Source organism: Selaginella moellendorffii, unplaced genomic scaffold (assembly GCF_000143415.4).
Source record: "Selaginella moellendorffii unplaced genomic scaffold, v1.0 SELMOscaffold_0, whole genome shotgun sequence".
In the NCBI taxonomy this organism is placed as follows: domain Eukaryota; kingdom Viridiplantae; phylum Streptophyta; class Lycopodiopsida; order Selaginellales; family Selaginellaceae; genus Selaginella; species Selaginella moellendorffii.
The window spans coordinates 5,442,166-5,469,211 of record NW_003314261.1 but is presented as its reverse complement, the minus strand read 5'-3'; the positions used below and the strand labels follow the sequence as shown (position 1 = coordinate 5,469,211).

General features: G+C 47.5%; 6 protein-coding genes and 1 long non-coding RNA gene across 14 annotated transcripts in view; 1 reads left to right on the top strand and 6 right to left on the bottom strand.

Annotated features, from left to right (window-relative positions):
- Positions 1-1,920: 1,920 nt before the first annotated feature.
- Positions 1,921-3,664, bottom strand: LOC9632734. The gene is made up of 2 exons (XM_002960518.2): positions 2,579-3,664; positions 1,921-2,488 (listed from the first exon to the last, which is right to left on the bottom strand). Exons 1-2 carry the CDS (start codon positions 3,345-3,347, stop codon positions 2,394-2,396), a joined length of 864 nt encoding a protein of 287 aa, XP_002960564.1. The 5' UTR covers positions 3,348-3,664; the 3' UTR covers positions 1,921-2,393.
- Positions 3,665-6,686: 3,022 nt separating this feature from the next.
- On the bottom strand, positions 6,687-6,939 carry LOC112346536. Its single transcript, XR_002992471.1, has 2 exons — positions 6,792-6,939; positions 6,687-6,720 (listed from the first exon to the last, which is right to left on the bottom strand). It is a non-coding gene; the product is annotated as an uncharacterized LOC112346536 (long non-coding RNA).
- Positions 6,940-9,710: 2,771 nt separating this feature from the next.
- LOC9642664 (transcription factor EAT1) lies at positions 9,711-11,393 on the top strand. Its single transcript, XM_024673983.1, has 3 exons — positions 9,711-10,319; positions 10,506-10,964; positions 11,101-11,393. Exons 1-3 carry the CDS (start codon positions 9,759-9,761, stop codon positions 11,194-11,196), a joined length of 1,116 nt encoding a protein of 371 aa, XP_024529751.1. The 5' UTR covers positions 9,711-9,758; the 3' UTR covers positions 11,197-11,393.
- A 7,487-nt stretch (positions 11,394-18,880) lies between these two features.
- Positions 18,881-22,754, bottom strand: LOC9642662 (protein ENHANCED DISEASE RESISTANCE 2). 2 transcript variants are annotated; one of them, XM_024674999.1, is made up of 22 exons: positions 22,346-22,754; positions 22,218-22,292; positions 22,110-22,163; positions 21,983-22,048; positions 21,883-21,929; positions 21,759-21,826; positions 21,584-21,709; positions 21,492-21,517; positions 21,327-21,427; positions 21,174-21,269; positions 21,039-21,115; positions 20,911-20,982; positions 20,692-20,862; positions 20,428-20,642; positions 20,179-20,242; positions 19,949-20,124; positions 19,800-19,901; positions 19,695-19,742; positions 19,489-19,632; positions 19,339-19,434; positions 19,189-19,290; positions 18,881-19,132 (listed from the first exon to the last, which is right to left on the bottom strand). In XM_024674999.1, exons 1-22 carry the CDS (start codon positions 22,535-22,537, stop codon positions 19,004-19,006), a joined length of 2,247 nt encoding a protein of 748 aa, XP_024530767.1. In that variant the 5' UTR covers positions 22,538-22,754; the 3' UTR covers positions 18,881-19,003. The 2 variants fall into 2 exon arrangements, with proteins under 2 accessions (XP_024530767.1, XP_024530765.1); XM_024674997.1 differs by having other exon boundaries at positions 20,692-20,982.
- A 215-nt stretch (positions 22,755-22,969) lies between these two features.
- LOC9642661 (serine/threonine-protein phosphatase 6 regulatory ankyrin repeat subunit B) lies at positions 22,970-24,736 on the bottom strand. Of its 6 annotated transcripts, none has more exons than XM_024669568.1 (8): positions 24,652-24,736; positions 24,550-24,603; positions 24,358-24,503; positions 24,146-24,309; positions 23,825-24,090; positions 23,600-23,762; positions 23,415-23,542; positions 22,970-23,369 (listed from the first exon to the last, which is right to left on the bottom strand). In XM_024669568.1, the coding sequence occupies exons 1-8, from the start codon at positions 24,709-24,711 to the stop codon at positions 23,346-23,348; spliced, it is 1,005 nt and encodes a 334-aa protein (XP_024525336.1). In that variant the 5' UTR covers positions 24,712-24,736; the 3' UTR covers positions 22,970-23,345. The 6 variants fall into 6 exon arrangements, with proteins under 6 accessions (XP_024525336.1, XP_024525341.1, XP_024525352.1 ...); XM_024669573.1 differs by having other exon boundaries at positions 23,600-23,759; XM_024669584.1 differs by having other exon boundaries at positions 23,825-24,077; positions 24,157-24,309.
- On the bottom strand, positions 24,728-25,410 carry LOC9642660 (ferredoxin-thioredoxin reductase, variable chain). Its single transcript, XM_002960515.2, has one exon. The coding sequence runs from the start codon at positions 25,303-25,305 to the stop codon at positions 24,829-24,831; it is 477 nt and encodes a 158-aa protein (XP_002960561.2). The 5' UTR covers positions 25,306-25,410; the 3' UTR covers positions 24,728-24,828.
- Positions 25,411-25,668: 258 nt separating this feature from the next.
- LOC9642659 (WD repeat-containing protein LWD1) overlaps positions 25,669-27,046 on the bottom strand; it is a 1,595-nt gene continuing 217 nt past the window's right edge. The window contains exons 2-3 of one of the 2 annotated variants that reach the window (XR_002991745.1): positions 25,939-27,046; positions 25,669-25,881 (exon numbers count right to left, since the gene is read on the bottom strand). The exon at positions 25,939-27,046 is cut by the window's right edge and continues 1 nt beyond it. Coding sequence is in view for 1 of the 2 variants with exons in the window: in XM_024669555.1 (XP_024525323.1) it covers positions 25,995-27,008 (1,014 nt within the window). In the remaining variant the exon portion in view is untranslated. The other variant, XM_024669555.1, reaches the window with a different exon arrangement.

Below are 27,046 nucleotides of genomic sequence, written 5' to 3'. Positions count from 1 at the left end.
GACATTATCATCTAGTGGAACTTCAACATCCAAATATATCCAGGCTAATCCTCAAGATGGGCTACCATCTGGGCCATAGGTATAGCATGACCCTATGCACTCTTGCTTTTTTTTCTTTAGATTCCTTTAACTCATTTTCATTTTGCTATGCACTATTTGTGGTTGTAGTGCACACCTATACTAATAACAATTGACAGTCCTTATTTTGTCATTATGGATGCTGTGGTAGTCAATTCAAAGTCATTGGTAGCATATCATCTTGGACATCATCGGTCTTCTAGCCATTCACCACAGCTTTTGTCACCAAGTGGATTGCAATCCTAAAGGTTTAACATTTATACTTCTATAGTAGGAAAAGAGTGCTATTGGTGAACATGACAAAATTTGATGAGCTGGTAGTGGACCTCCCAAAGTGTCCATATAAGGTGGCTTATACTTTATCACTTCAAGCTTCAAGAATTCAACTTTCATCTATGACTAACCCAAGAACATTGCAAATTGCATGCAAGAATCTGTGCACCAGCAGTACCTACAAGGCCTGAGCCTCTTGCTATCATCAGCCAGGATAGGCAGCAATGCTCACCAGCAAACCTCTCCAGTCACCTCCTACAGCTCCTTAGCTATGGTGGAGCAATAGCACCACCACTCAGTTTCAACCTTTGCAAACTTTCACACCACCACCACCACCACCACTTAACAGGGTCAAACCTAGAGCTTATAAATGAACTCCAGCCCCAAGCAGCAGCAATTCATACTGGTGAGATCTGAGCAAACTGGGAAGGCTGGGCCTGAACCCAAGCTCTGCAGCCTTCAATCACCCAGGCACCCAGCACCAGCTGCTGGCACTCATCAAAAACAATCCAATCCACTCCAGTGGCAACAATCCGGCTCACCTGCGGCAGCTCACCTCTTCTGTTGACATAGACGTCAAGCCCGTCCCCGCCATGGCGGCACTCCAACACCACCATCACCACCACCACCATGGCCACAGCCACTCGGAGATCCAGTGAGCCCGATCCTCCTCTCCTTCTACGACTCCAACAGCGGGATTGGATGATTGGTCCATCGCAAGCAAGAACCCTAGGAAAGAAGAAAAACCCTACAACAGAGAATTTGGCGGTAAATTTCTCTTCATAAAAACTAGGGCTCGTGCGGTCAACGGTCAAACGGCTCAAAATCATATGATTCTTCCCAAATCTTCGCGAGCGAATCCTGGCTTTCAATAAAGAAGAAAAAGACCGGGGGCGAAACCAAACATAAAAACGAGAATGAATTTCTTTTGGAGAGACCTCCACCAAACAGTGACCCAACCCATTAAAATCCGCCTTCCAATTCTTCAATACGCTCGCCACCAAACGAACCAAACCAGCCAGCCAACCAAAGGCAAGCAGCAGATTTTTTGGCTTGGATCCACGTTTCCACAGCCGGTTTGCAGATCACTTCTTTATACTTCTTTCCTTTGTTCTCGCTTTGTTCTTCCTGATTGAGTTCGTCCTGATCGAGCGAGAGCCCCACTCCTCCTGTCGCTAGCTAGAGCTTCTGATCCAAGCACTCACAGCGATTATGTGTGTCAAGACCCTGTTGCTCAACACCTTTCCCCATCGCGTGTCAGTGCTTCTCGCTCGGATGCCTTTTCTCGCGTGTGCGGGCCAAGTCAAAGATCTGCAGGACAAAGCAGCTGCGATGTTAGTCTCCCACAAACAGGAGCGGCAGAAAGCAAAGAAAACAAAGCCGAATACCTCGAAAGCCGCTCAGACAAGAGAGGAAAAGCTTCCCAAAGCTAAACCAGCGCCGAGAAACATGTTAGAACGCGAGAAAGAAAACAAAACCAAAGCCTGTGCAGCTCCGCTACACTACACAACACCTATTGCAGGCCCGGCCCACACAAACGAGGAACAAAAAAAAACAAAAAAACACAGATTGAAAAAACAAGAGGAAGAATTCTGCTGGCTTGTAGTTAGTATTTTCTTATAAACAACGACGACGAGCTGGATGATGCGGGCAACTTACACAGCTCGGTGGCCCCTCGAGCAACACCACCACCAACACGCTTGCGGGTGTTGTTGAAGGTGTTGAATTCTTGAAGCGCGTTGCTGGAAATCTCTAAGAATCGTCAGAGAGCTAAAACCACGTCTTGAAAGTATGTATATAAGCTAGAAGTTAAGCCCTGCTTGTGCGTGTGAGAGAGAGAGAGAGATTAGAAAGCTTATCTCTCTTTCACGACCGCGCGCCGCCTCCACTTCCTTCGTGTTTTCGTAAACTCGATGATCTTTATTCGAGTACTTAGCACCTCGCTTGTTCTTCTTGTTCTTGGTTCGTTCTTCTTGCTTTTTCTACTTCGTCTTGATTGTCATACTGAATCACCACCACCACCACCACCACCACCACCACCATCACGACGATTCATGCTTGTAATTCTGGCGAATCGTGCAAGCAACCGCCTGAGCCCAGTGCCTGATTCGTGTTTTCACTTGCTGGGGATGATCACCTACACGGAAAAAGAAAAAAGGATAACACGCTTTCGATGAGCGATACGAAACCAAAGGAAGCAACCATGAAAGAGCTTGAAAGAACTTACCAGGACTGGAGACGGTCCAGGAGGGAGAATTCATGGGACTGCCAGTCCCATCGCTGCCTGTTCCATCGTCGTCCACCGTCGAAACGGGAGAGCCCTTGTTCTGGTACTGCTGGTTGATCGCGTAGCACAGCTCCAGCGCCGGGAGCGTGTTCCACAGCCGGGGATCCGCCTGGTTGCTAAACCCAAATCCCAGATCGATGCTTCCTCTCAGCTCGTCCAGATCCTCGTCGGTCAAGCTGCGAGCTCGAAACCGCGTCTTATCCGCGGCGCGAGCAGTGCTGTCCAGCCGTGGCAGCGGGCGCTCGCCACAGTCGGAGACGCTCCGCCCCACTGCTCGGGCCTGGCGATTCTCGGTCGCCTGCTTCATCTCCTCGAGCAAATGCTGGTCCCTCTTGCGCTCCCAGGCCTCGTCCAGCTCCACCTCGCGATTCCTGGGGCGAAGAACCCTGCGGCGCATCCCCGGATCCTTGCTGCCGCCTCCGCTTCCCGAGGATCTGGGGATGTTCACGGGCGCGCTCTTGCTCCCGTGAGCGCCGCCCTGGACGAGATCCGTGCCGCCGCCAGCGACTGAGCCCAGTATCGCCGGCGCCTCTGACGACATCCCAGCCTTGAAATTGATGTTCTCCACATCCCCGTGACGCTGTCGGTATGATCCAAACGCGGAGAAGGGCTTGGTGGCCGCGCCCTCTGGGATCGCTACTACTTCTTCGCTTACTTCCTGATGGTTCGTCGACCTCTCCTCGAGCACTGCCGTCACACTGCTGCTCATCGCCCTCGCCTAGCTTGAAGCTCGCTACCAAATATACAAAAGAATCGAAAAGAAGAAAAGCAGATCGAAAGAGAAGAAAACTCTATAGAGGCTACGAAGAAACGAAGCTCGAAACCAAAGAAAGAAAGAAAAAAAGGGGAGAAAAAAACGAAGAAACAAAAGATCTGCGCGTTGGATCGCAGGGAATGCGGCCCGGATTACCGAGACGGGAGGGCGGCGCCGATCACCGATCGATCTCCTTGCTGGCTATGGCGGTGGAGAGGATCGCCCCGCCCTCCCCTGCTCGCACAGAAAAAATCATAAAACCCTAAATCCTTGACGACGCCTAAAACCAAGGCAAGAAAATGACAGCCTGGCGGCCAGCTGGCGCAAAATTCTCGCGCATATGCCCTGGAATGTGCTCGGTCGTGGGCTCGATTCTTGCGGCATACGCCCAAAACTTGTCCACCACACTTCACACATCACACCATGCAAGCGGACAAGAATGGGAGGCATTTGTCCAAAGTCTAGCTTGCTTAAATGGATTTGTGTTGCCAGCTAGATTTGAGATAGAAGCTTGGATTTTAATCAGCACCACAATCATAAAATCACCAGTGTCAATGTTGCCTAAAAATTTTCTCCATCCAGTTGTTTTCGAGCTTGGATGATTTCTGGGTGGGCTCTCGCTGGGTGATTCTTTGCCATCCATTGTTTGGAGAATCCATTGGGTGCCACCAAGCACATCATTAACGCATTATCACAATCCCACCAACTCTTAAAATTACGGAGGAGAAAAAATTCTCTTTTATTACACGCAAGCGCCACACACTGCGCAACGTCAGCGCTCGTTGGCTTAGCAAGTGGGAATACGTCTAGATTCCATTATTTTGCGAATATTTATAATGTAGCACGAGGCATGTCACAGGTTCAGCGTGCTACTCATGCAGAGATTCTTTGACCTTCAGAACGTTCCAAGCCAGCTGAAAATTTCGAGGCTGCAAGCAAGTATATTTAATCCTTTTAATCTTAAACATGTTATTTGATTGAAAACAGGTCTTAAGGCTTAGCTTGTTCTACAAAATGATATCAACAATCTGCATCTGAAATAGAGGAAGAAGCCTGTAGTACTAGTGCTCAAAAGTTCCTAATGCACTGGATTGAGAACCCATCAAGGTTTGTCACTCCTAGATACCGAGCTGCAAGCCTCGACTAGATTTGCAATATCCCACAATTCAAGCAAGAATTCTCATTCGCACAATGGGGTATGACAAATCACTTTTATTCTTAAGACTTCGTCAGTGTGTGAGTTCATTTCTTGAATTTTGCTTTTTTGCTCCTGTCTTCTCTCCTTTGCAAGCATGGTAAAGAGGAGAAGAACAAGAACTCTGATTACTATCTTTCTTTGATACCATGGTTTTCAACTTTCCATTGATGCTTGTTGTCAATCAATCTGCCTTGCCTTATGCTGTTCTTCTTGAGCAGATTGAAGAAACTCTTCCTTGTGAAGAGCGTGAGGCATGCCGTGTAGCAGTCCAAAAGATCAACATGGATACAAACATAGATCGCTACTAGATCATGAAGCAAGAGGATTCTGTTAATGCCATAATAGCTGGTGCCTGGGAAATCAAAATGTCATGGCCGGCTCAGCACAATGAGATGACAGAGCTTGTCAATTGCCACATGCAACCAGGAGAGTCTGCAAAAAGTAGAAATCATGATGATAGTTAGTAATTTCAAGTACATCAAGCAGCATCTCTCCTCCCTTGCAACATTCCACAAAGGAGGTTGTAAAGAGAGGCATTCAAGCTATAGATGACTTGGAACACACCTATGGTGGCTACTATTAGAGGATCATCATCCAATGTTGGGATGGACAGGTTTATCCTGAGCTTGATCTAGATGCTATGTATGTGCGAACGAGAAACAAGCATTTATACACTCTCAAGTGTTTGGACAAACACAACAGCAACAACATCATCAGTACTAGCTACAGCACCATTTACACATTCAAGTGTTTGGACAAAGACGCAAAACGTTTGGTCTTGCCAAACAGTATATCTGCAAAAATGCCACAAATTAAAATACCACGATTTATCAGCCAGAATCGCTTCCCTGCCATGAAACGAGGTCTTAAGTGGAAGCGCTGGGCACGTCAAGGAATTCCATTGCCATCGTACTAAACTTGTTTGGTCGCCGTCACTATGCTTTCCAAGTGAACACAAACCATTAACACTAGCTGCAAGTCAAATGCTCTTGTCAAAACTAAAGCATCTCCATCCCTGTCAAAGAACCTTAAAAAGCGTTGATGTTACGATCTGAGTATAGAAAAAAGAGAGTGCCGTTGCCATAGTCTTCCCTCCTGATTGTCGCAGCACGGAAAACGAAAAGCAAAGAAGCCTGAGAAGCTTTTAGAAAACTAGAATACTTTGCTCTGACCTCGACATCAATCCGTGTCGTGAAGTCCATCGCAAGAAAAGAGACAAAAACCAAAGAAGGAAGTCAAAGCAGAACCAATGCATCTTGTTGTATGTTGTAAAGAGCGAACCTGGTGATCCTCAGCGCAGCACAAAAATCGTTAAGTCGTGTAGGAAGCCTCTGATTTCTCGTCCCTGACAGTGAGACATCAACATAAACACGAAAGAAATCGCAAAAAATCCCGAAAGCTAGAAACAGTTGGACCTGGCGTCATGGACTAGCTCAACAAGGTGAGGCACGCACGTTGAGAATATCGTAGCGGAGTAAAAGTCCCTCGCAGAAATGCAAGCTCCGGGAATTAGATACGCCACACAAGTCAACCGAGTAGCACGGTCTCCCTCTTTTCTCTTCGTTTGTCCCAGTGTTGACAAAGCTGCCATTCACTACTTCATGACCGATTGATCGGATTTCTTTCAAACGACTCTTCTTCGTCTTTGGAACGAGCAGCCACTGCAGTGAATTGCTTCGGCTCCTAAGAAAAGAAGTCAAGCGAATCATGGATCCTCATCACTGAGTTACTTACGTCTGGCATTCCAGGATGTACAATTGTTCCTTCATCGTTGGCCAGAGACTTCACGTGTTCCAATAAATATTCCAAGCGCTCGCCTGTTAGAAAGAACGAGAAGAAAAAGGAAGAACTGAGAAAGAGATCTAGCCGCGTGGAAGCGCTAGCGCTATCAGCTAGCTCCATCCACTGCATCCATCGCCGGGCAGCGGTCTAAAACCCTAAAAGTCGCAAGCCAGGCGGAATATCCAGCTGACCGTCGTCAAATTCAAACAGAGCCGTTGGATGTGCCGCGCCCAGCCGTACAAAAGTGGTCCCAACTCGTACGGCCGTGAGTTTGTTACACATCATGCAGGAAAGCGGGGATATTCCCACCCCCGCATGCCGGATTTATGCTCGAGCGAGCGCGCGAGCCTGCAAAAGAAAGGCAAAGCAAAGCCAGAAAAGAAGAAGAACAGATAAAGCGATGTTAGAAGAACATCAACCTTAATGGCGACACCAAAACTTGCCCAGGAATGAAAGGCCACCCACATTGTGTGAGTCAATCTAACGAAACCAATTATGGACAATCATTCCATGGATGATGGAAACAAGCGCAATGGCGGGGGCGAAACGAAATAAAACTCCCCGAAACAAACCTGGCAAGAGCATCACGAGAAACCAATCAATCACGATTCACGACGCTGCCGGGAGCAACACAATAAATTCCAGCGAAAGAAGCAAATGATCCACAACATACCTTACAAGCAAAGTCCGACACACTGCTTCTAGCATTCGGATTGGGAGAGAGAGCTCTCTTCGGCCCATGACTTTCGAGTGTTAGATGCGCTCCAGATCGATCTACAAATTCTTGTGAGTGTACATCGCAAGGAAAAAAGTTAAAGAAGAAGAGAAAGAAACACATACCGGGTATACAGGAAGAAGAGAAGAAAAAACTCTCTTTTTTCGGAGCCTTCGGCCTTCTTTGAATCTCTGTACTCCGGAAGCACAACCGTGCAAAAGCCTGCCATTTTTAAATGGTAAAGCCCGGCCTCATCCCAAGCGCGTTGGAACCAACTTTGACCCCTTCTCGTCCTCCTCCTCCCAAAAACTGATGAAAGTGTATAAGATACCCCTCCCAGCGCCTTGACTAGAGATCCATATCTTCATCCCTTCCAATGATTTCGCGATGGAGACGCTGCCACCTACCAAAATTCCAATGCCTCCCCCCGGAAAGTGATAGGTGCTGTTCCTGTTTTGATTCTGCGATGCTCCAGTTTAATCTGTGCCTCCCTCCACCTTTTGCTTTCCTCTGTTTTCTTCTCGCCAAAATTGTGTCTTTCCTTTGTTGTAGTTGCCAGTCGAAGTCGTAGACTGGCGAGAGGACTGGGAATGATATATATATATATATATATATATGCTTTGGGCATATATATATATTCCCCCTCCTTTCTTCAAGTATACTGTTCCCCTCCGGCTACTCATGTTGGACGAGTTTGGTGGAAGACCATGATGCCAGTTCATAATCGTTCGCGAGTACTGGGATGTAGAGAGCTTGCGGGGACGAGATGAGCTTTAATTTGCATGCCGGCACAGCAACGAAGATGGCCTTACTGCCTGCAAGGAGGGAGAGTGAGAGGGGGATTAGTTAACTATCAAAGATAAGCACGCAAGCTTTGGCAGGCAGAGTTTGAGTACCCGCTGCACATCACACCAAACATAGGCTTGGCAAGCAAGAAATGACAAAGAGTTCACATGATAGGTGCCCCTTTAGAAAATGATGGTGGTGCTGGCTCAATGCGGAAGCATCCAAAAGCGAAGCTCTGTAGACACGGTTTCGCGAGCCTTGGAAAAAAAAATTCCCTTCAAATCAAGAGACGTAAGCAACGGGGGGACGACAGACACATACGGTTCTATTCAGATCATATGACGGCTTGCAAGTGCGGGGACAGAAACGTCTAACTTAAGGACAATTTTCTCGCAACTCTGACTGAAATCAGAAGCCCGGCGAAAAGAGTCGATGCGAATCGAGAAAACTAAAATACCATGCAAACTGCTAAACGAAAAAACCACTTAGCTTTGCTCGGCAGCAGTAAAGATGCCAGACGATTAATTTTTGACCCAGGCCAAGAAACGGGAATCGGATTCTGTCCTGCCAAGCACAAAGCCTGGTTCAACTAAACAAGAAGCACAAGCAAAAGACAAGCAAACAGAGATGCAAAAGAAGGCGTCTCCATGTCACAAGCACAAAAATCTCTAAGCACCACAACTTAAGCACGACGGATGTATGAAGCGAGGCACAAATTCTCAAAGCACAAGAGTAAAGCATGACGGATGTATGACGTACCTCTCGTATGCGTTCGTCGTTTTAACTTCGTAAGGTATGTCAGGGGCTGGGACATTTACTGTACCAGCCGGTCCTCGCTCCGTGCCTCCTAGAAAGCCAGCACATAGCGGGCACGATAGTCTCCTATGTGCATGGTCTTCCCTCTACTGTCCAAGAGTTGTAACCCTGCTGGTGCCGGAGCCTGGACAATTACGATATCATCCGTCAGTAGAGAAGCACAAAAGAAAGAAAAGAAAAGAAAAGAAAAGAAAAACAGGAAAAAGGAAAGACAAAAAGAAGACAAACGTAAACGCCGACGCTTTCCCACCTTGAAGCTCACCTCACTCGCAGGGAATAAAGAACAGAGCTGGAATGAAGTGGAAGAAAACGAGATGAGCCGAGGTACTCCGAGTACTGGTTTGCGTGCAACCGAGTTCGTTGCTACCGTGCACCGGAACAGAAGAGGGAAACGGAACGGAGCGGCCTCGGTCGCTATATATTGTTGAATGTCCCGTTGTCTTCTTCTTCTTCTTCGTCGCCTTCTTTCCTCCAGGGAGGTGTTCATACCAGCGAACCAGGAGCCGAGGTACTTTGTCGTCGTCAAGATGAACTAGGCAGCAGAGAAAACATCAGAAACAAGGTACTGTGGAAAACAAAATTTGTTCTCACCATGCCTCCAGCACCTTGTTCTTGTTCTTGTTCTTCTTCTCCACTCGTTGACACATCCTTCTCTACTCGTTGTCTCCTGCCCAGGCGAAGGATCATAATGCAGCATTTTGGGGCTACCACGCTTTACGAGGATCACAACTACTTTGCTCGCTCCTCGGAGAGTTTCACGCTGGAGGGGGGCCTGGATTCGGACAATGGCACCGGTTTGCTGGATCTCACAGACACGCTCGAGAAGCAACTCGAGGCCTCGAATCTGGCGCTGGGAGAAATCCACAGCGACGCTCCGCAACTTAGCTCGGAGCTGCACGTCCCTTCGGTGGAATTCGAATTGGATGACAATGGCCAGCTTCTCCACGACATGTTGCAGCAGCAGCAACCAGCAAACAGCCAGCAGCAGACCACCGCCAACACCACCACCGCTGCCTCCTCCACCGCCACCGCCACCACCTGGGAAGAAAACGTCCATGTCCTCCAGGAGATGCTTATGCAGCAGCAGCACATCCAAGTCCAGCAGCAAAACTTCTTCGGCAACTCCACTCCACCAAAGTTCCGGAGAGAGTCGGAGCTCCTGAGCCTCCTCCAGCTCCCGCGCTGTGCCTCATCGTCGCTGCCGGGAGGAACCATCTCCGGGCCATTCAACTCCGTCAGCTCCAAGAAGCTGAGCCATCAAGGAGCCTTGTCGTCCTTCACCACCGCAGCAGAGATTGGCGACTCTTCTCATGTCCACGGCCAGCAATTGCTTCCACAGCCTTCCTTCAGGCATTTGCTTCACACCTTGCCTCATGCTTCCGACCACCACCTGAGCTCAAAGTCCGGTATAATGCGTCCTCCCGGCTTGCTCGACTTGGAAGACCGGGATACCAGCGGCGGCCACGAAGAGGGCCGCCTCTTCCCGAGCCTGTTCGAGAAGAGGGACTTCACTTTCGGCAAAGGAGCCGAGAACCGAGGCATCAATCACTTCGCGACGGAGCGGCAGCGGCGTGAGTATCTCAACGAGAAGTATCAGACATTGAGATCCTTGGTCCCCAACCCCTCAAAGGTTCTTATCTTCAGCCTGGCCACCCTTGCATATAGAACTCTCCTGTGCTGCATTTCCCTTTCTTTTTGCTTCTTTTTTTCCTCTTGTCGATCGATCCATTATCCTGTGCTGCATTCCTTTTTGGCTTCATTTTTTCCTGTTCGTCGATCGATCTATTCTCACTTCTCACCCAACTAACCTTCGCAGGCTGATAGAGCTTCCATCGTCGCGGACGCCATCGAGTATGTCAAGGAGCTCAAGAGAACCGTCCAGGAGTTGCAGCTGCTAGTCGAGGAGAAGCGGCGTGGATCCAACAAGAGGCGCTGCAAGGCGTCGCCGGACAATCCTTCCGAGGGTGGTGGTGTCACGGACATGGAGAGCAGCTCCGCCATCCAGCCGGGAGGGACGCGAGTGTCCAAGGAGACAACTTTCCTGGGCGATGGCTCGCAGCTCCGGAGCTCCTGGCTGCAAAGAACGTCACAGATGGGAACGCAAATCGACGTCAGGATCGTGGACGACGAAGTAAACATCAAGCTCACCCAGCGGAGGCGGCGGAACTACGTGCTCCTGGCGGTGCTGAGGAGCTTGAACGAGCTCCACCTCGATTTGCTCCATGCCAATGGAGCCAGCATTGGCGAGCACCACATTTTCATGTTCAACACCAAGGTAGGCCAGTAATCTTCCAGCTCTCGCTCGTCTCTCAAGTTTCCATCTTTCGTTCTTGGTCGATCGATCGACCTGTGCGATATCCATTAGAAGCTTTGGAAAGAAACGATCTAAGCTTCCTTGTTTGTTCTTGCAGATAATGGAAGGAACATCTACCTTTGCGGGTCAAGTGGCAACGAAGCTGATAGATGCGGTGGACCGGCACATAACCCTGGCCTCATCGGGCCTCTAGCTCCCCAAAATTTTCCAGGTTTGATCGAATCGACCAGAGGTGGATCGTAGAGATAGGCAAGGGATTCCAAGGAAACCCCTGGGTTGGAATAGACACACAGGATCTCATAGCTCCATTCATTCAATCAATCTGTACCGAGAACCTCTAAGTGAGAAAAGAAGAGAAGAAAAACTTCCATACCTGAGCAAGCGAGCATGGCGATCTTCCACTCCCCATGATCGATCAGTAACAAAAATCGAGAGAGAATTTTTCAAAAAAACTCGTAGAACCCTAAAAACCTTGGGGTTTACACGTGTCACAAAAGCGAAGTTTAGGGCTACTTGGTAAATTTCTTTCTATCATTCTCTTTTTCCTCGTTGATTCTCTCGATCCTCGCAGAAAGGAAGAGAGCCTTGAAGCGCTCGAATCTTGAGCTATCCAAGGAGGACATTGGTTTGATCAAGGCTTTTCCCCCCTCGAGCTTTTCAAAAGCAAGGTACTGACACGAGCGCGCACGAGAGCACTTTCTTTTGCTCTTGGGATTTAAACGTGTGATCCGGTGGCTCGCAGCTGGGGAAAATTTGCTCGTATAGAAACGCGAATCGGATCAAGCTGACGGTAAATGCTCTTCTGCCTGGGAAATATATTTGGTTTGTCACAAAGCTCCTTTTGTTATGCAGTGTTCTTCCTCTTTTCGGACAAATATGTGGGCATTCTCGGGGAGACGATGAACACCATCTTTGGTATGCTCGAGTTTTTGGCCTAGTTAATCTCCTTCCGGCATTAACAGACATTGCAAAGGAGTACCATCCACCACAACTTGGAAAACGCAGGCTTTGGCCCCTCGCAACAAAACGGTTCTTTAAGTTTACACCGGCAGTCGCACCATTGAGGTGATTCTTGTGTTCTTCGAAAGAATTTCTTTGTTGCTGACAATCTTTGCGTGAGCAGCAGGCTTTGGAGGACAAAGTTTTCAGCGGAGCGCGAGAACACCGGGAGAGGTCAGAGTTTTTTTGTGGTTTTCTATAGCATGTTCCAAACTTCATTCCGGTTGATTTGCAGCATTTATTGTCGTGCCGGGAAAGATTTTATGCATTCTCGGGGTTCCTGATGCGAATGCTCTAGCGGAACTGAAATGGTTGAGCTGTCGTTAAACTGGTAAACTTTGTCAAGATTTTTTCCTTTTCTTCTTCCTATTTCTCTTCTCATAGAATTTCCTGATGCTAATGTTACGAGGAAACACGACGGCAAATTTTCAAAGACGACCGCAGCAACAAGCAACTGCTGGTGTTTCGTTTTCTATTTCTCCATGTACGTTCTTCCTTCTTTTCCAAGTTTTTTCTTGTGGTTGACAGAGCTACAAGAATGCAACAATCTCCAGCTCTCCCGAAAAGCAAGGATTAATCTGATCAATTCATACGAGTTAACTTCTAAAATATCAACTTTAAATTAAACCCTTGCTTTCCGAAAATTCAAGAAAGAAAATCATTCTACAAACTTGGCATCGCAAATCCTAGCAAGAATTTTGTCAAAGGCTTTCCATTTGATAATACACTGAAAGCATTACTATAGATAATCAAAACACAAATGATTTCATTTTTATTTTTGAAGCTGGCTTAATCCAATCCAATGCATTCTCGTGCAAAACGTGGAATTTAATCCAAAGTGGTGGCAAGGCACACATATAAACATCATGAGTACCTCAACTTCAAAGTGAATTTGATTAAGGGTGAGCTCCTGGGAACAGGCACCATCTTCTCATTCTGATTTCACTAGACTTTTACAATTGGAACAGAATTATAATAATAGAAAAAACTAATAAGATTTCAACTGTTAAACAACAATATATAATAGTGCAAAGATTTTTTGCATTCTTCAGAATTGAGCAAGTTATATTTTTATAATTTTGGAGTGTTATCAATGAAGCAAAATAATCTCTTGTATTTGAATTCAAAAAGTTAATCAGTCACAATTTTTTATTATCAGTAAAACATTAAGACTCACCTTATCATGAAAACATAAAACCTTCAAAGCTTGTGAAAATTACTAAAAGAGGAGTGAATTTTGGAGTTGATTTTTTGTGATGATTTTTGTGATGCTTGCAGCCATTACTTCTGCCAGCCCCACAGCCGCTAGCATCAGCATCAACATCTGAGCAGCAGCCCGTGGAGCCATCAGCAGCAGAGCCAGAGCAGCTGCGAATTCTTGCAACATCGGACAGGTAAAGTATAAACTTATGTTTCATTCATTGATTCTCACTTTGTTTCTTCTCTGCAGGCTTGGTCCAAAGTCAACTCAACAGTCAACCCAGCCACTTCGGCCCCAGCACTAGAGCCGGAATTTCCAGCAGTGGAGCAGCGGCCTTGACACGAACCACGGGAATATTCCGAGAATATTCCATGGCCTGTGGGATTTAAGGCCGTAACGCCTTAAGGGTTGGGAGGTTGGCCTAGGGTTCGCTCTCTTGTTCGTTTCATTGGTATCGGAGCAGCACGTTCTTTTGGGGATGGCGGGAGAGCAAGATATTGATCCTGATGAGGAGTATGGCGTTAGTGAGGATAGCCATGACGATGCAGAAGAGACTCTTGATGATGTTGTTGTGCGGCAAGGACGCCAGATTTCTACAGTTCAAAGCGACATAAAGGAGGTTAAGGATTCCGTCAATCTCATCAAGGATTTCTTGCTTCGCATGAACCCTCAAGGGTTGAATCAATCTCATGTCCGTGATTACCATTGGTACGTCAAGCATGCCAAGGATTATGGTATCGTGGAATGGAAATCATCACCAGATGTTTGTGATAGTCAAGAGGTTGATTCTTGGTTGGAATTGTGGGAAAGTTGTTGGTCTCACAATCCTTGTGAGGATAGGTGAAGATAGATTTCTTTGTGACGAAGCTTACGGGCCATGCTTCTTCGTGGTGGAAGAACTACATCAAAGCTAATCCGACGCCGACGTCTTGGACTGATTTGACAAAGGTTTTCCGCGCTTCGTTTGTCAAGAAGTTTGAAGAGGTTGATCTCGTGAATCAGTTGTTAGAGATCCGGCAGGGGACTTTGTCTTTGGATGCGTATGCCCGCAAGTTCCGTGATCTTTGCCTTAGTCTCACGGGCACCTATAATGAGCTGCTAAAGGTGCAATGTTTTATCAAAGGATTGAGCTCAGTGGATGTGCAGTAGAAGGTCAAGAAGGATTTTCCAGCAACATTGACTGATGCTATCACTAAGGCTCAGATCTTTTCGCCCGAACCGTCAGTCAACTCGGTCAACTCTGGTCAACGAGATAGTCCACGAAGTAGTCAACGTGATGACCAGCTTGCTAATTCTTCATATTTGGGGAAGAAACGGTCGTTAATCCGTTGTGGCTCGAAGCATGAAGATGGCAGTGAAGCTAAGAAACTTCGTTTGGACCAGCGAGAGAAAGACAAGGCGGAGGGCAATTGTTTTCGTTGCCATAGAGCTGGACATCAGAGCAAGGATTGTTCTGAAGGGGTCAATGAATAATAAGGTGACTGTGGTGGAAATTATAGGCAATGATGTGAGTGATAGTGCTTTTGAGGCCGTATTGCTTCAAGTTAGGCAGTCTCTTGCCTTCATGAGCCACAAGTTTGATATCACACAGCAGAATTGACCTACTCAAGAATGGCGACATTATCTATATGGATCGGACTTCCATGTAGTTTCAGATCATCAGTCTCTCCAGATGTGGATCTTCGAGGCCGCCTTGCTCGTTGGCAAGAATTCCTGCAGGAAATGTCTATTAAGATCCGGTACAAGCATGGAGGTGACAATAAGGTGGCTGATGTGTTATTCAGGATGGTAAATTCTATCTCGTTCGTGAAGCTATCCAACGATCTCTTGGATGAGCTTAAGGAGTTTGCTGACTTCGACTCCTTTATCACTGGTATTCGCGCGAAGGTTTTGTTGAGGGACGCCTCTACAGATTTGAAGGGTGACAAGTTTGCGTCATTCAAAATACGAGATGGAATCCTGGTGAAGAAGGGACGTGTTGTGGTTCCTCGTGTTGACAAACTCATCAAACGGATTTTGGTTGAGTGTCATGATGTTCCAAGTGCTGGGCATCCGGGGGTATTGAGAACGTATATGTTGGTGAAGAGGCATTTCTTTTGGCCTGGGATGAAGTCAGATGTTGAGAAGTACGTACGTGGTTGTTTGACCTGCCAGGCGGTCAAAGTTGATCATCAGAAGCTCGCTGGCCTCTATCATCCTTTACGTGTACCCGAGAATAAGTGGGATATGGACTTTATCACTGGTTTGCCCAAAACCTTTCGAGGAAATGATGCTATTTGGGTTGTTGTGGATCGTTTGACGAAGATGGCTCACTTCTTCCCTGTGAAGACAACGATAAAAGCTTCCTGTGAAGACAACGATAAAAGCTTCTGAACTTGCTCAGTTGTTTGTAGACCGGTTATTCAGTCTCTATGGTTTGCCGGGTGACATTGTGAGTGATCGGGATCCTAAGTTCACGTCCAAGTTTTGGCAAACGGTCTTTGAAAAACTAGAGACTAAACTGAGCATGAGTAGTGGTGAGCATCCACAATCTGATGGGCAGACAGAGCGCATGAATCAGCTATTAGAAGATATGCTACGGTCTTTTGTGGGAAACTTGACTCGACAGGGAGTATGGGAAAAATACTTGCCTTTGCTTCAGTTTGCTCACAATAGCGCTCATCAATTGGCTATTGGCATGTCTCCTTTTATGGCGATGTATGGTTATGAGCCTAGGTCTCCTGTGAGTTTGAATTTGGCTTTGGTTCGGGTTCCTCATGCTTGTGATTTCCTGGAGGATATGCAAGACAAGCTTGAGTTGGCAAAATTGAACATGAGGCAAGCTCAAGAACGAGACAAAAGATTGGCTGATGAGCATCGTCGTCATCAAGAGTACAAAGTTGGTGACAAGGTTTTCCTTAAGCTGTCGGATGCACAACGGTCTCTAAAAGGATTAAAAGGCGGTGGCAGTGCTAAGTTGTCTCCACGGTATTGTGGACCTTGGACAATTTTACAGCGTGTAGGGGATCTTGCATACACTTTGGACTTGCCAGTTAGTTCGAAGATTCATCCAACGTTCCATGTGAGCAAGCTTAAAGCGTGTTTGCACTCTGGTGATATCGTGGATCAGTCCATCATCCAGGTTCCAGAGATTGATGCAGAGAAGGCTGGTCCAGCCAATATTCTTGCTCAAAGATTGGTGAAAACACGCCGAAAGACAACTAGGGAGTTGTTAGTTCAGTGGAATGGTTATTCCATGGACGAAGCTACATGGGAAACGGAGGATGACGTGAAGAGAGTGTTTCCGAGTTTTGGTTATGACTTGGATGACATTCCTGAGGAAGGGGAGAATTGAGTTCTATAACCGTATTGCTATATGATTTGAGCCGTTTGTTCTATTCTCATTCTCTTGTTTTCCATGACCGTATTGTCATGTGAGAAAGCCGTATTGCTTTCTTTCTTTCGTGACTGTTTGTTGCGACGTTGGTGTTGCCGTTTGCACATCTTTTCTCCATGGCCGTATTGCCTTGGACTCCCTTCATTTGAGGCTCGTTTAGCTTCTCGAGGCTACCGTATGTGGCTGGGTCATGAGGGAGGGGAAAATGACACGAACCACGGGAATATTCCGAGAATATTCCATGGCTTGTGGGATTTAAGGCCGTAACGCCTTAAGGGTTGGGAGGTTGGCCTAGGGTTCGCTCTCTTGTTCGTTTCAGGCCTGAGCAGCCACCGCCAGCACCTGCTCCAGAGTTTCCTGCAACATCGGACAGGTAAGTTAATTTTGAACTAAGCTTTTGTTCCATTCATTGATTCGTGCTTTGTTTCTTCTCTGCAGGCCGGAGCAGCAACCATCACTTTGGCTACCTGAGGCTGGCATTTCTCCCATGCCTCGCAATGCGCACGATGTAAGTTGTTTTTTCCTTTTTACTCTTTTTTTTTTTTAATTCTTGTTGGCAGGGTATTTACTCAAAATCTCCTTCTGGATGTCGTGGGAAACTCATGACTAGATCAAGAGCATAAATGCCATTGTTCTTGGTATGCAAAAGCAAGACCTCCCAAGCAGGATTGATTTGCTCTCAGCGAAGATGGATAGACTACAATATCCAAGTTTGCAACAAAGGTGATAGATTCACCTTTATTACTTCAAAAGTTTCCAGCACTAAGGTAAAAAAATCGTGCTTTTGAAAGTATTGATTAATTGTTTTTTTGTTTCATTACAGCATTGTACACCCAATTAGATCTGCAAAGTTTGCGTGCTCTTCTTCGATCGAGATTAAGAGGCTGGGTCTAAAATGCTTGAAAGGAAAGGACAGCAAAGGGAACCACATCAAGAGAGAAGTGCCTGAAGCTGCTGAGGTCGATCTAAATTTTCACCTTGTGGGTCAAAGCTAATAAACTATGAAACTCTTTCTGGCTGATTACCTTTTCTTCGTTTTACATTGTCAGTGATGTTCGCTTTTTCCTTGTTGAGGTGACAAGAAGCCGGAAGCTGTACCCCGGAAAATTTGAATATCCGACTCTGCCAAGGTAACTGAGTTCTCTGTTTTGATTTCTAGTAACTTGTTTTTTTCCTCAGCTTTTCGAAAAGCACCAAGCTTTTATATAAAATGGTTCGGCTTGAACGTGGGATTTGCGCCCTCCAGCAGAGCAGAAAGACAGTTGAAGGTGCTGCGGTGGTGTCGGCATCATTCGATGATGCAACCGAGGAGGATCTAGCCACACTTCTTAAAGATGGGATGGACTCTCAAGTTAAGCGTCATTTGCCACGACTCTTTGGACTAGCGGGCTACTATTTCTGCAGCCACTTTTTTGACCAGGTACTAAGCAGTAATTTGGCTCGCCTCTTGTGACTGTTGATTTGATTTACAATGTCAGCATTAAGCCTGTTCGAGCGAGTAGCAGGTTTGAAGATAGTCAATATGTATAGCCATGGCAAGTGCTTCCCCTTTTTAGTTTTGGTGAGCTTGGGAAGTGAGAAATATCCCTTGGAATACGATCGGATGATCTTTGTTTGTTTCTTTCTCTCTGACGCTGTTGTGTCTGCTTGCAGCATGGAGGTCATTACTCGGAAAACACCTACCATTTTGATCACGTATGGGCAGGTTAAATTTTTTTCTCTCCTAATTTGATTGTAGTTATGTCTGATGATCGCAGAAATTCAGGTGTTGATGTCGCAAGATGCTGTGAATGCAGGTAACAACGAGAGAAGAGCTGATACTACTTGGCAACTGGGAAGAGGTAAGAAACTATCTGAGCGAATCTGTAGCTGATTCTACCTCATGGTTTTTTGGTAGGATTATAGATCTCTCCACCCGAACTGTGGTTATGACTAGTAAAGCGAGACAAGGTGGGATCGGTTTCTAGATAGGATATAACTGACTGTAGTTGCGTTTAGCAGGATACCAACATATTACTGTTCGTTGATGATGGAAACGAACAAGACTATCTCAAAACTCTTCAGCAATAAACTCTAGGATTGAAACACTGGAAGAGATGATAGGTGCAACAAGACGAGACAATGGCACACATTCTTGCAAACAGATCGGCTATATTAATACTAGGTGGGTTTTGCATTTAAAAAGGTAAATTCTATTTAACGACTGGACTAACTTATTTGAATTTCAGGTAAGTGCTCAACATAGCCATTGTCATCCAATCGAATTCCAGCGGAGGGTCATGCAGAGCTAGCCTTGCCACCTTTCCGGAACAAACGTGTAAAAGACTTTATAAATGAATTCTTTACAAACCGCATAGAATTATGCACAGGACCAAGTCGTGTCGTGTCTACCAAAATTTTGTATCCACAGACCATGCTTTTTTGTCACATGGGTAGTGACTGCCTTGAACAAAGATTTAAGGGTGTCTCGTACGCCTTGGCATCCTCTGGCACAATGCGGTTTATCCTTGTTGTGCCCAAGAGATACTCCGGCAGTTCACTCTCTTCTTTGGCCTGGAACGAAGACGATATTAATCTCCATTCCAGAGTATGCTCTCTCTTTCACATACCTCAATCAAGACAGCAAGATCCACAACGATGTTTGTCACGTAACCCAGAACCAATCCAATCACTCCTCGCGCAACAGACGATGATCCTATGTCTACGTCAATCTGGCAGAGTAGCAATGAGTTTTCAGCAGCATTGGTATGAATCCTTACCTCAAAATAATTGTCTTCGCGGATGTAATGACAAGTCACGGCTCGTCCAAGCAAGCAGGCCTTTGTACCCACGGCTCGCTTCACAACCCAATACCCCTGTATAGATACAAGATGTGAACAAAACCAAAACGTTAACTAGTGTTATTTTACCTCTACAATGCTAGGAATCAGTTTGAACCGTGCATTTCTGAATGCGTCGTCTCCGTTCGCAAATTTATCCAGGAGAGAACCGGGCCGAATTGGTCTGTCGGCAGCATAATAGAACACAAGGCTGTAGTTCGGTTTAGCCGGAACCTGCTCATAAAATGCTCCTTTCGGTTAGGCAGAAAAAAACTGCCACCTAAAAGCAGAAATACCTGTAGATTAACTACAAAGATGAATGGCAATGCTTTCCCGGCCGGGGTCTGACAAAAGAACAAGAGTATAAATTGGAACCCAAGAAAAATGAGCATCAAACAAACCTGGACAATAGACGCCGGATGCTTTGCAATTGCACCAATCTTATCGTCTGACTTTAGCCAGTCGACTGTTAGAAGTTTTAAAAGAGGATCTCCTCCAGGCACCTGAAAGTAGTGTGAGTGAGTGACTAAAAACGATACAAGAACCGGACCTTCAAGTAATCTTTCATGTACGTCTTCCCTCTAACCATAAATCCTTGACCACCAGGATCGCACCAGCAGTTTTGATCTTTTTCAGAACTTTGATGGCGAAGAGTGCTCTTGAAGAGCTTCATATTTATTTCCATGGCTGAGCAGCCCAACATAAGTTCTCCATTGTCCCCGGGAGCTGAAACCTCAGTAAGTAATCCGGAAAGCTTTGAAGTATAGCCTAGCTTCAAACCTGGAGGCCGTTTAGATAACAGCATGACTCCCCACGTAACCCTTCGAAGCTTGTGTGATCCTGTCTACACATCACCAGCAGATCAGAAACTTCCAACCAAAAGATTATGAAAATCCAAAAGAGAAAGCAAGAATATGAAATGCATCACATGACCAGCATTCGCACCTGCACGAAAGATGACAGCAGGCATATAGAAGGCCTTCAATGTGGTAAAGTAATCCTATATTTCTTGCGTCTGGTGATGCGGACCTTATTCAGCGGTTTCTTCTCCTCTTCTTCACTGTCATCGTCGTCCTCATCGGCTGGATCTCCTGCCGTAATAGCGTCATAAAACTCTTCGTTGGTTTCAACCTGCGAAAGTCTTGTTGTCTCGCAAGTAGATTCATCGTGGTTAACGATGCTCTTTGTAACCAGGCGCTCTTCTACCCCGTGCAGGGCTTCTGCGGAGAAGTACTCTCTTAATCCTGCAGAAAAAGCAACGATGATGAGCTGCCAACATGTATTTAGACAAACCTGCCGTGCGACATAGCATTGCATATGGAACCGTCGCGTGGAACTTGGAGTAGTGGCTTTTCTTCCAGCGGCCCCAGCCGGTAGACTTAATCTCCATGATCTGGGTGACAAGGGACCTTGGAGTCCCAGTTCCTGGTTTCGATGGGAGGGGAGTAATCTCCCACACTCCAGCTAAAGAAACCACACGAATGTCAAGTAAAGCTGAAAATCTCTTCTTACGATTAAGTGTGATTTTTCTGTACCCGGGCTTACGAGGAGCCCCTTTGTGAGAAACTTCCATCTGTGTAATGTCTGCAAAACACGCGTAGCAATTAGAATAAGCATAGACAGATGGTAAAAATATATACAGTAAGAGCCGTCCTGATGCCGACGCCAATAGCGAGAGAACACATAATATCTTTTATAGCTAAAGAGGCTGCTCCACCTTTAAAACGAGAAAAACACGTTTTTGCAACTTACGATTTGGAAAAAAACAAACCGACCTCTTGAAGTATTTAGGATCAAACGTCCCGTACACAATGTCCGTATGCCCATCTATGTGCTCCACAAGCTCCAATTGCCCAGTCAAGGTGTCCCACCTGATAAGCAGGTTCAACTTGGCTTAAAAGAAAGAGCAATTGAATTCAAAGACTTACTGATGCCTCAAAGAAATATCCAGAGTCATGATCATCTCGAATATCATTTCTGGCGTTGCTTCGACTACGCCAACAGATTTCATTATGGCCCCGTTCTCGGACTGCGGCACAAACGCAAAATAAAAAACAGTTCATTCTCGATAGAGCCGGTTGTATACAACCTACCTTGATGTCTTCAAAGATTCTCAAGCCTGGAGACAGAAAGAATACATTTTTTAAGGGCTTACACAAATGATTTGGTTAAGACCTGTACGTACCGTTTACGGTGCGAAAGCATCTCCAATCAGTCTGCTCTACAGCATCACCAGCTTGCTTAGTGTACGAAACTGCTGGCAGAGGATCCTGTGCGACCATCGAGGGGCGGCGCAGCAAGGACTCGGGACCTACAGAAACCATGATGAGATTGATTCCTTTCAAAACAACAAAAGCTACCTCGTCCAATGTAAATAAGTTTGCTCAGATACGATTTAGAGTGGTATCGTGGCCCGTTTACGTTAAACCTGAGAAAAAATCCTCCGCTCTTAGAGATCGTAGAAGAGCATCAATCAATGCTTACTCTGTCTCATTGTTTATGAAGCTTAGCTTGTTCGATACATACTCCGCCTGCTCAAAACACATCGATGAACTAAAGATTCAGATGAACCTTCTTGACATACCTCCTCTTTGGCGTGACGGAATGCTGACATCCATTTTTCGACTTCCTCAGCGCTGGTGCAAGCAATCTGAAAGAAAGAACTCAGTTGAGCTCGCACAAGACGTCGAAAAAGAGAAAAGAAAACTTACTTCACCATGTTTGCCATGGTCAACTCGACTATAGATCTTAAGCACATAAAGGACCTGTTTTCACAACGAAGTTTCAAGCCGACGAACTTTGAAAGCTTCTTTCCTTACCCGGCCATGGAAAATCTGCCTCCCAATTTCCTTCACCATTGTAAATTTCCCAGCCACGCCCCTTCTAATCGGTTTCTGGCCACCAAAAAACATTAATTCTATAGCAAAAAAATATGCAATCCATCTACCTTGCTGGGAAAATCATTGGGATCGCGCTTATACATCTCCACATACTTCCCCTTGATCACGAGGTACCGCGGATTGCAAAACTGGTACCCCATGGAGTTACTCCCGACATGGTAGATCCAGCCCGCATACACGGAAGCCCTCTTTTCCGATGCGGAGCTCATTTGCTCCCTGTCGAGATCTTTCGTCGACATCCTGCGGAATCGCAATGGAGATTTCCCCAGAGAAAACCTGCGCCTGGATCGCGATCGCGGCAGCTCCGCCTATCCTCCCGTGGCCAAGAATCGCGGCGGCGGATAATCCCCCGGGACACGCGAAGGCGCCAAAAAGATCATCAATCAAAGCGCAAGAAGGAAGACGAAAGCAAAAATTAGCCTAAAGACGCGCCGGCCAGAGAGCCACACGGAGAACATAAAAATTAGAAGTATGTCGAGGGGAATATTCAGCTCCAGCTTGAAGGAACCGTTGGAGCATATTCCGTCATCACCGGTGGTCAAATTCTTTTATGACCGTTCCTCTGACGTGGGGACGCCTGACAGCTGTCAGTGAGCCGACCGTTGGTTGCTCACCCAAGAATCATTTCTAGGGCTTGCGTGTCCTGTTTTTTACATGCGGGACGACCCCTATGACCGTCATTTGGACAAAGATTTAAGTTGATAGAGTTGCAAATGAGACAATTGTTAATCTCTAGTCGGATTGCAAAGGCCAGCCTTTCGTTCCATCCATTTACTCATTTAAAAAACCTTGTCTCTTCGATCGTTAGAGGCTGTTTAGAAATCATTGGCTTGTGTAAAGACTTTTGCCCGTTTGCTCCTTCGATCTCTTGAAAAGAGTTTGACTTTTCTCAATGGGTGGCGCACTTTGCCTAGATATTGCGTTGCGTACCTGAGAAGACTTAAGCCCCACAGATCATATTGGTGTCGTCCAGACTTAAAACTCTCAGCCCTCCACTTCGTGAGTGAGAAAATAGACAAGCTCCTCTGGAAAGGCACAGCTCGGCGCTCAAGATCTCGACGCAACCAGTTCCTGCCGAACTGCGATAGGAAAACTTTGACAAAAATGAAGGAATACCTCGTCAAGAAGTTTCGCAACGTCGTCAGTCTTGGCAACTTGAAGAACAGTGAGTCCCTCCCTGTCGACTGCCAATGGATCAGCTCCGGCCTTGAGTAGCTCATCGCAGACACTCAAATGCCTCCAGCCTGGGGAGATCCACAACACTGATGACTCATGGAGGATAGAAAGTTAGAAAGGCTTGCCTGCCGCAACATGAAGTGGAGATCGGTGTGCATTTGGCGCGGAGGGATCAGCATTGCCTTCGCGGATCAAAAGAGCCACAACATCGGCACGTCCACGGCTCGCAGCCCAGTACAAAGGAGTCGATCCGATGTTGTCTCGACAGTTCGCATCAACACCCTTCTGCTACAAAACCAAAAACATATAGATTGAGAAGAAAAGCTCTTTGTGAAGTTCTCGATTCATACCTTAAGTAGCCATCGAGCAGCGTCAACCTCGCCAGCGGATGAACCCCGATGCAAAGGAGTACAGCCCGCGCAATCACTGGCATTTGGATCCGCTCCCAAATGCGTCAGGAGCTCCATGCAACCGACGTGGCCACCGGCAGCAGCATCATGAATGGGTTGAGAGCCTCCAGTGTCGCAGGCTGCCGGATCAGCTCCGGACGATAAGAGAAGCCGCAGAACAAGTTCGTGTCCATGGAGAGACGCCGTATGAACACTGCTAGCCTTCACTAGCAAGAAACGGTGAGTTTCTTTTCTTTCGTGAAAAACCACCACCAAGAGAACCTTGAAAGTACCTGGTGCGACCATTGTTACTTGCTGCGTTGCCAGAAGCACCATGAGCGAGAAGAATTTCCACTGCCGGAACAAATCCACCCCGAGCTGCGAGGTGGATTGCTTGCTCGCCCTTGTGATCGCGATCGCAAGCGTTTGCTCCACTGAAACCAAAACTAGATAAACTAGCTAGGAGGCTGAAAAGAAAGATTGGAATCACATACCTGGCAAGAAGAATAGAGATGATCGAAGCTCGACCAGTAGCGGCGGCGTAGTGAAGAGGCGTAAATCCATTTGTCTTGTGCGCCGATACCAATGCTCCCGCTCTCAAGAGCGCCTCCACGCATTTGTCATGCCCTTGCGAGCAAGCCTGCAAGAAAATCCGATCGATCGGCCGTCGAAATCAGCAGCAGCACCTCGTGAAGCGCAGTCTTCCCTCGTTTATCTCTCGCATTCGGATCGGCACCGGCCTAGAAATCACACAAATTCTATCGATCTGCGAATCGATCTGCCAGTACCTTCAACAGCACGCAGAGATTATCCAAGTCTCCAGCTCTGGAAGCCGCAGCGAGCGCCATCGATCAACAAAACAAGAGCCCTAAGAACAAGAACCCTACATTCTTGTCGTTGGATATTATTTCAAACGAGACGCAAAAAGAATTCGCTCACAAATTCTTCGCTTCGATCTCTCTCAATCATCCGATGACCTCGAATTCGTCCTCCCGCAGATGGGCGATCAGCTTCACCTCCTTGCCGTCGATGCTCAGCGCAAACTGGGTCTTGTATGGCAAATTCGCGGAGATGATCTTCCCCTTCCAGCTCGTGAGAACCTCTTTCACCTCTCCCTCCTGGCCCCCGAGATCAAACTCTGGATTCTTGGGAACATGGAACACCTTGAGCGGCCCTTTCACTCTGATCCTCGATCCCACGCCCGCCGCTGCCGCCGCCGCCGCCGCTGCGCCCTGCCGCCCCACCGCAATCTCGCAGATTGCGAGCCCTGCCCTGCGGCGGCGAGGCTGAGACGTGATCGACGGCACTGTTCTGGATGAGATTTTGTGCCGTGAAGAGCATGCCACTGTCGATGCCGATGAGGTCGATGGCGAGCAGGCTTGGCGCTGGAATTGGGCACCGCAAATCGAAGGCGCAGACAGCGAATTCGCAACCAGAGGCATTGTAGTCGAGCGAAGCAACCAAGGAGCGCCTAGAGAGATCCAATCGACATACCGGGGCCGAAATCACACGCCGCCATAACCCAGCTTCTCTCCCGCGAGCGATTGATTTTTAGGGCTCTTGTATCAAATAGCAAACCACGTGTGCTACTGCGCAGCAAACCGCGCGGCTGGATGATTACCAGCCGCACGTCCACCGCACGGACCGCGCGCCTGCCACGTCGGACAAAGATAACGTCTGCCGTGGCGGCCACGCGGACGGCTGACGTGGACTGGTAGTTTCCACTTCTCACGCCAACGACACAAAAGAAGCTTCATGGGTCCAGTCGCCTGCATTGTGGGAGGAATACTTGGAGCTTTGGGATGTTTGCTATCCCTGGTGGGAATGTTTGTATGGTTGATCGGGTAAGCTTTGCTCAAAAAACAAAAAAAAAAACTATTCTTTGAGATGAGATCTCTTTTTTTTCTTCCTTGTTCTTCCAGGAACTTGGTCGCTTGCGTCTGCCCATCCTGTGCTTTCTGCTTAGCAATCGCCAACTTTGCTATGATTCTCATCCGGCTCCCCGTCAAGGGGCTCAACTGGGCGAGCAGCAAAATCCCATGCTAAACAGAAAAGAGAGAAAAAAACCAGCATACCTTTGCTTCTTATACTCTACTACAGCAGCTGGACGATTCACCTCTTCTCTCCCCTCTCAGACTCGAAGAATCTCTAGCTTGCTCGCAAACGCGATGGCGACCCAGTCTGTTTGAGAGGACGACCACTGCAGCTGGTTGATCTCGGCCTTCGCGGTGTAAGCTAGAATCGGATCCAGGCCCCCGTCTATCGGCTGGCTCATGTTTGACAAATCCCAGATCAGCGCCTGGGAGTCGTCACCCGCGGTGCAAATATGACAGGAACTGTGAGGAGCCCAAGCGATGGCGTTCACGGTCCCCTGGTGCCGCTGGAGCTCCGCCACCGGGAGCGTCGGCAGGCGGATGTCCAAGATCACCACCTTGACGCTGTCCATGAAAATGGTGGCCATGTAGCGCGGATCCTGCTTGTTCCACCCGAGTCTCAGCAGCGGCGTGTCCGGCTGGGGGCTCTCGTAGATGATCGTCGAGTGCTCCTTGTCCCGGAGATCGAAAACTCGCACGGAGCCATCGGCCGAGACGGACGCGAAGACCCCGACTCCGCCCCAGGCGATGTCGTTCACTTCCTTGTCATGGGCGATGAGCTGAGTGTCCACCACTTCCTTCTCTATATCCCAAATCGTGCAAGTAGTGTCGATGCTCGACGTTCCTACGCGCTTGGGCTCGAGCTCGTTCCAGTCGAAGGAAGTGAGCGGCGCGCAAAACTCACTGTTCTTGTTGTTGTTGAGCAAGCTCTTGAGCTCCACCTTGTCCTCCCCGACTTGCCATATCCGCAGGAAATCGCCCGAGGTCGCCACTAGATCCGGCCGCTGGCACTCCTTGTCCGGGATGAACATGAGCTTGGTGGTCGGGTAGGGGTGCTCGAAGCACAGCCGGGAATCCGCCACGAATTTGTTCTTCTCGTCGTCCAGCTGCACAATCTGGACCGTGTTCCTGTAATCCTCAACAAAGCTGCCAATCCCCAGCCGGAATTGCGAGTCCTTGCGCACGCTCCAGTTCATGGCGTAGATCGGCCAGTTCGCGTCGTAGGTGTAGATCTCGGCGCGCTTGGCCGGCTCTTGCGCGTCGCTCGCCATGGAGCCGGGGGGAGGCGAGGATCTAAACCCTAATCCCT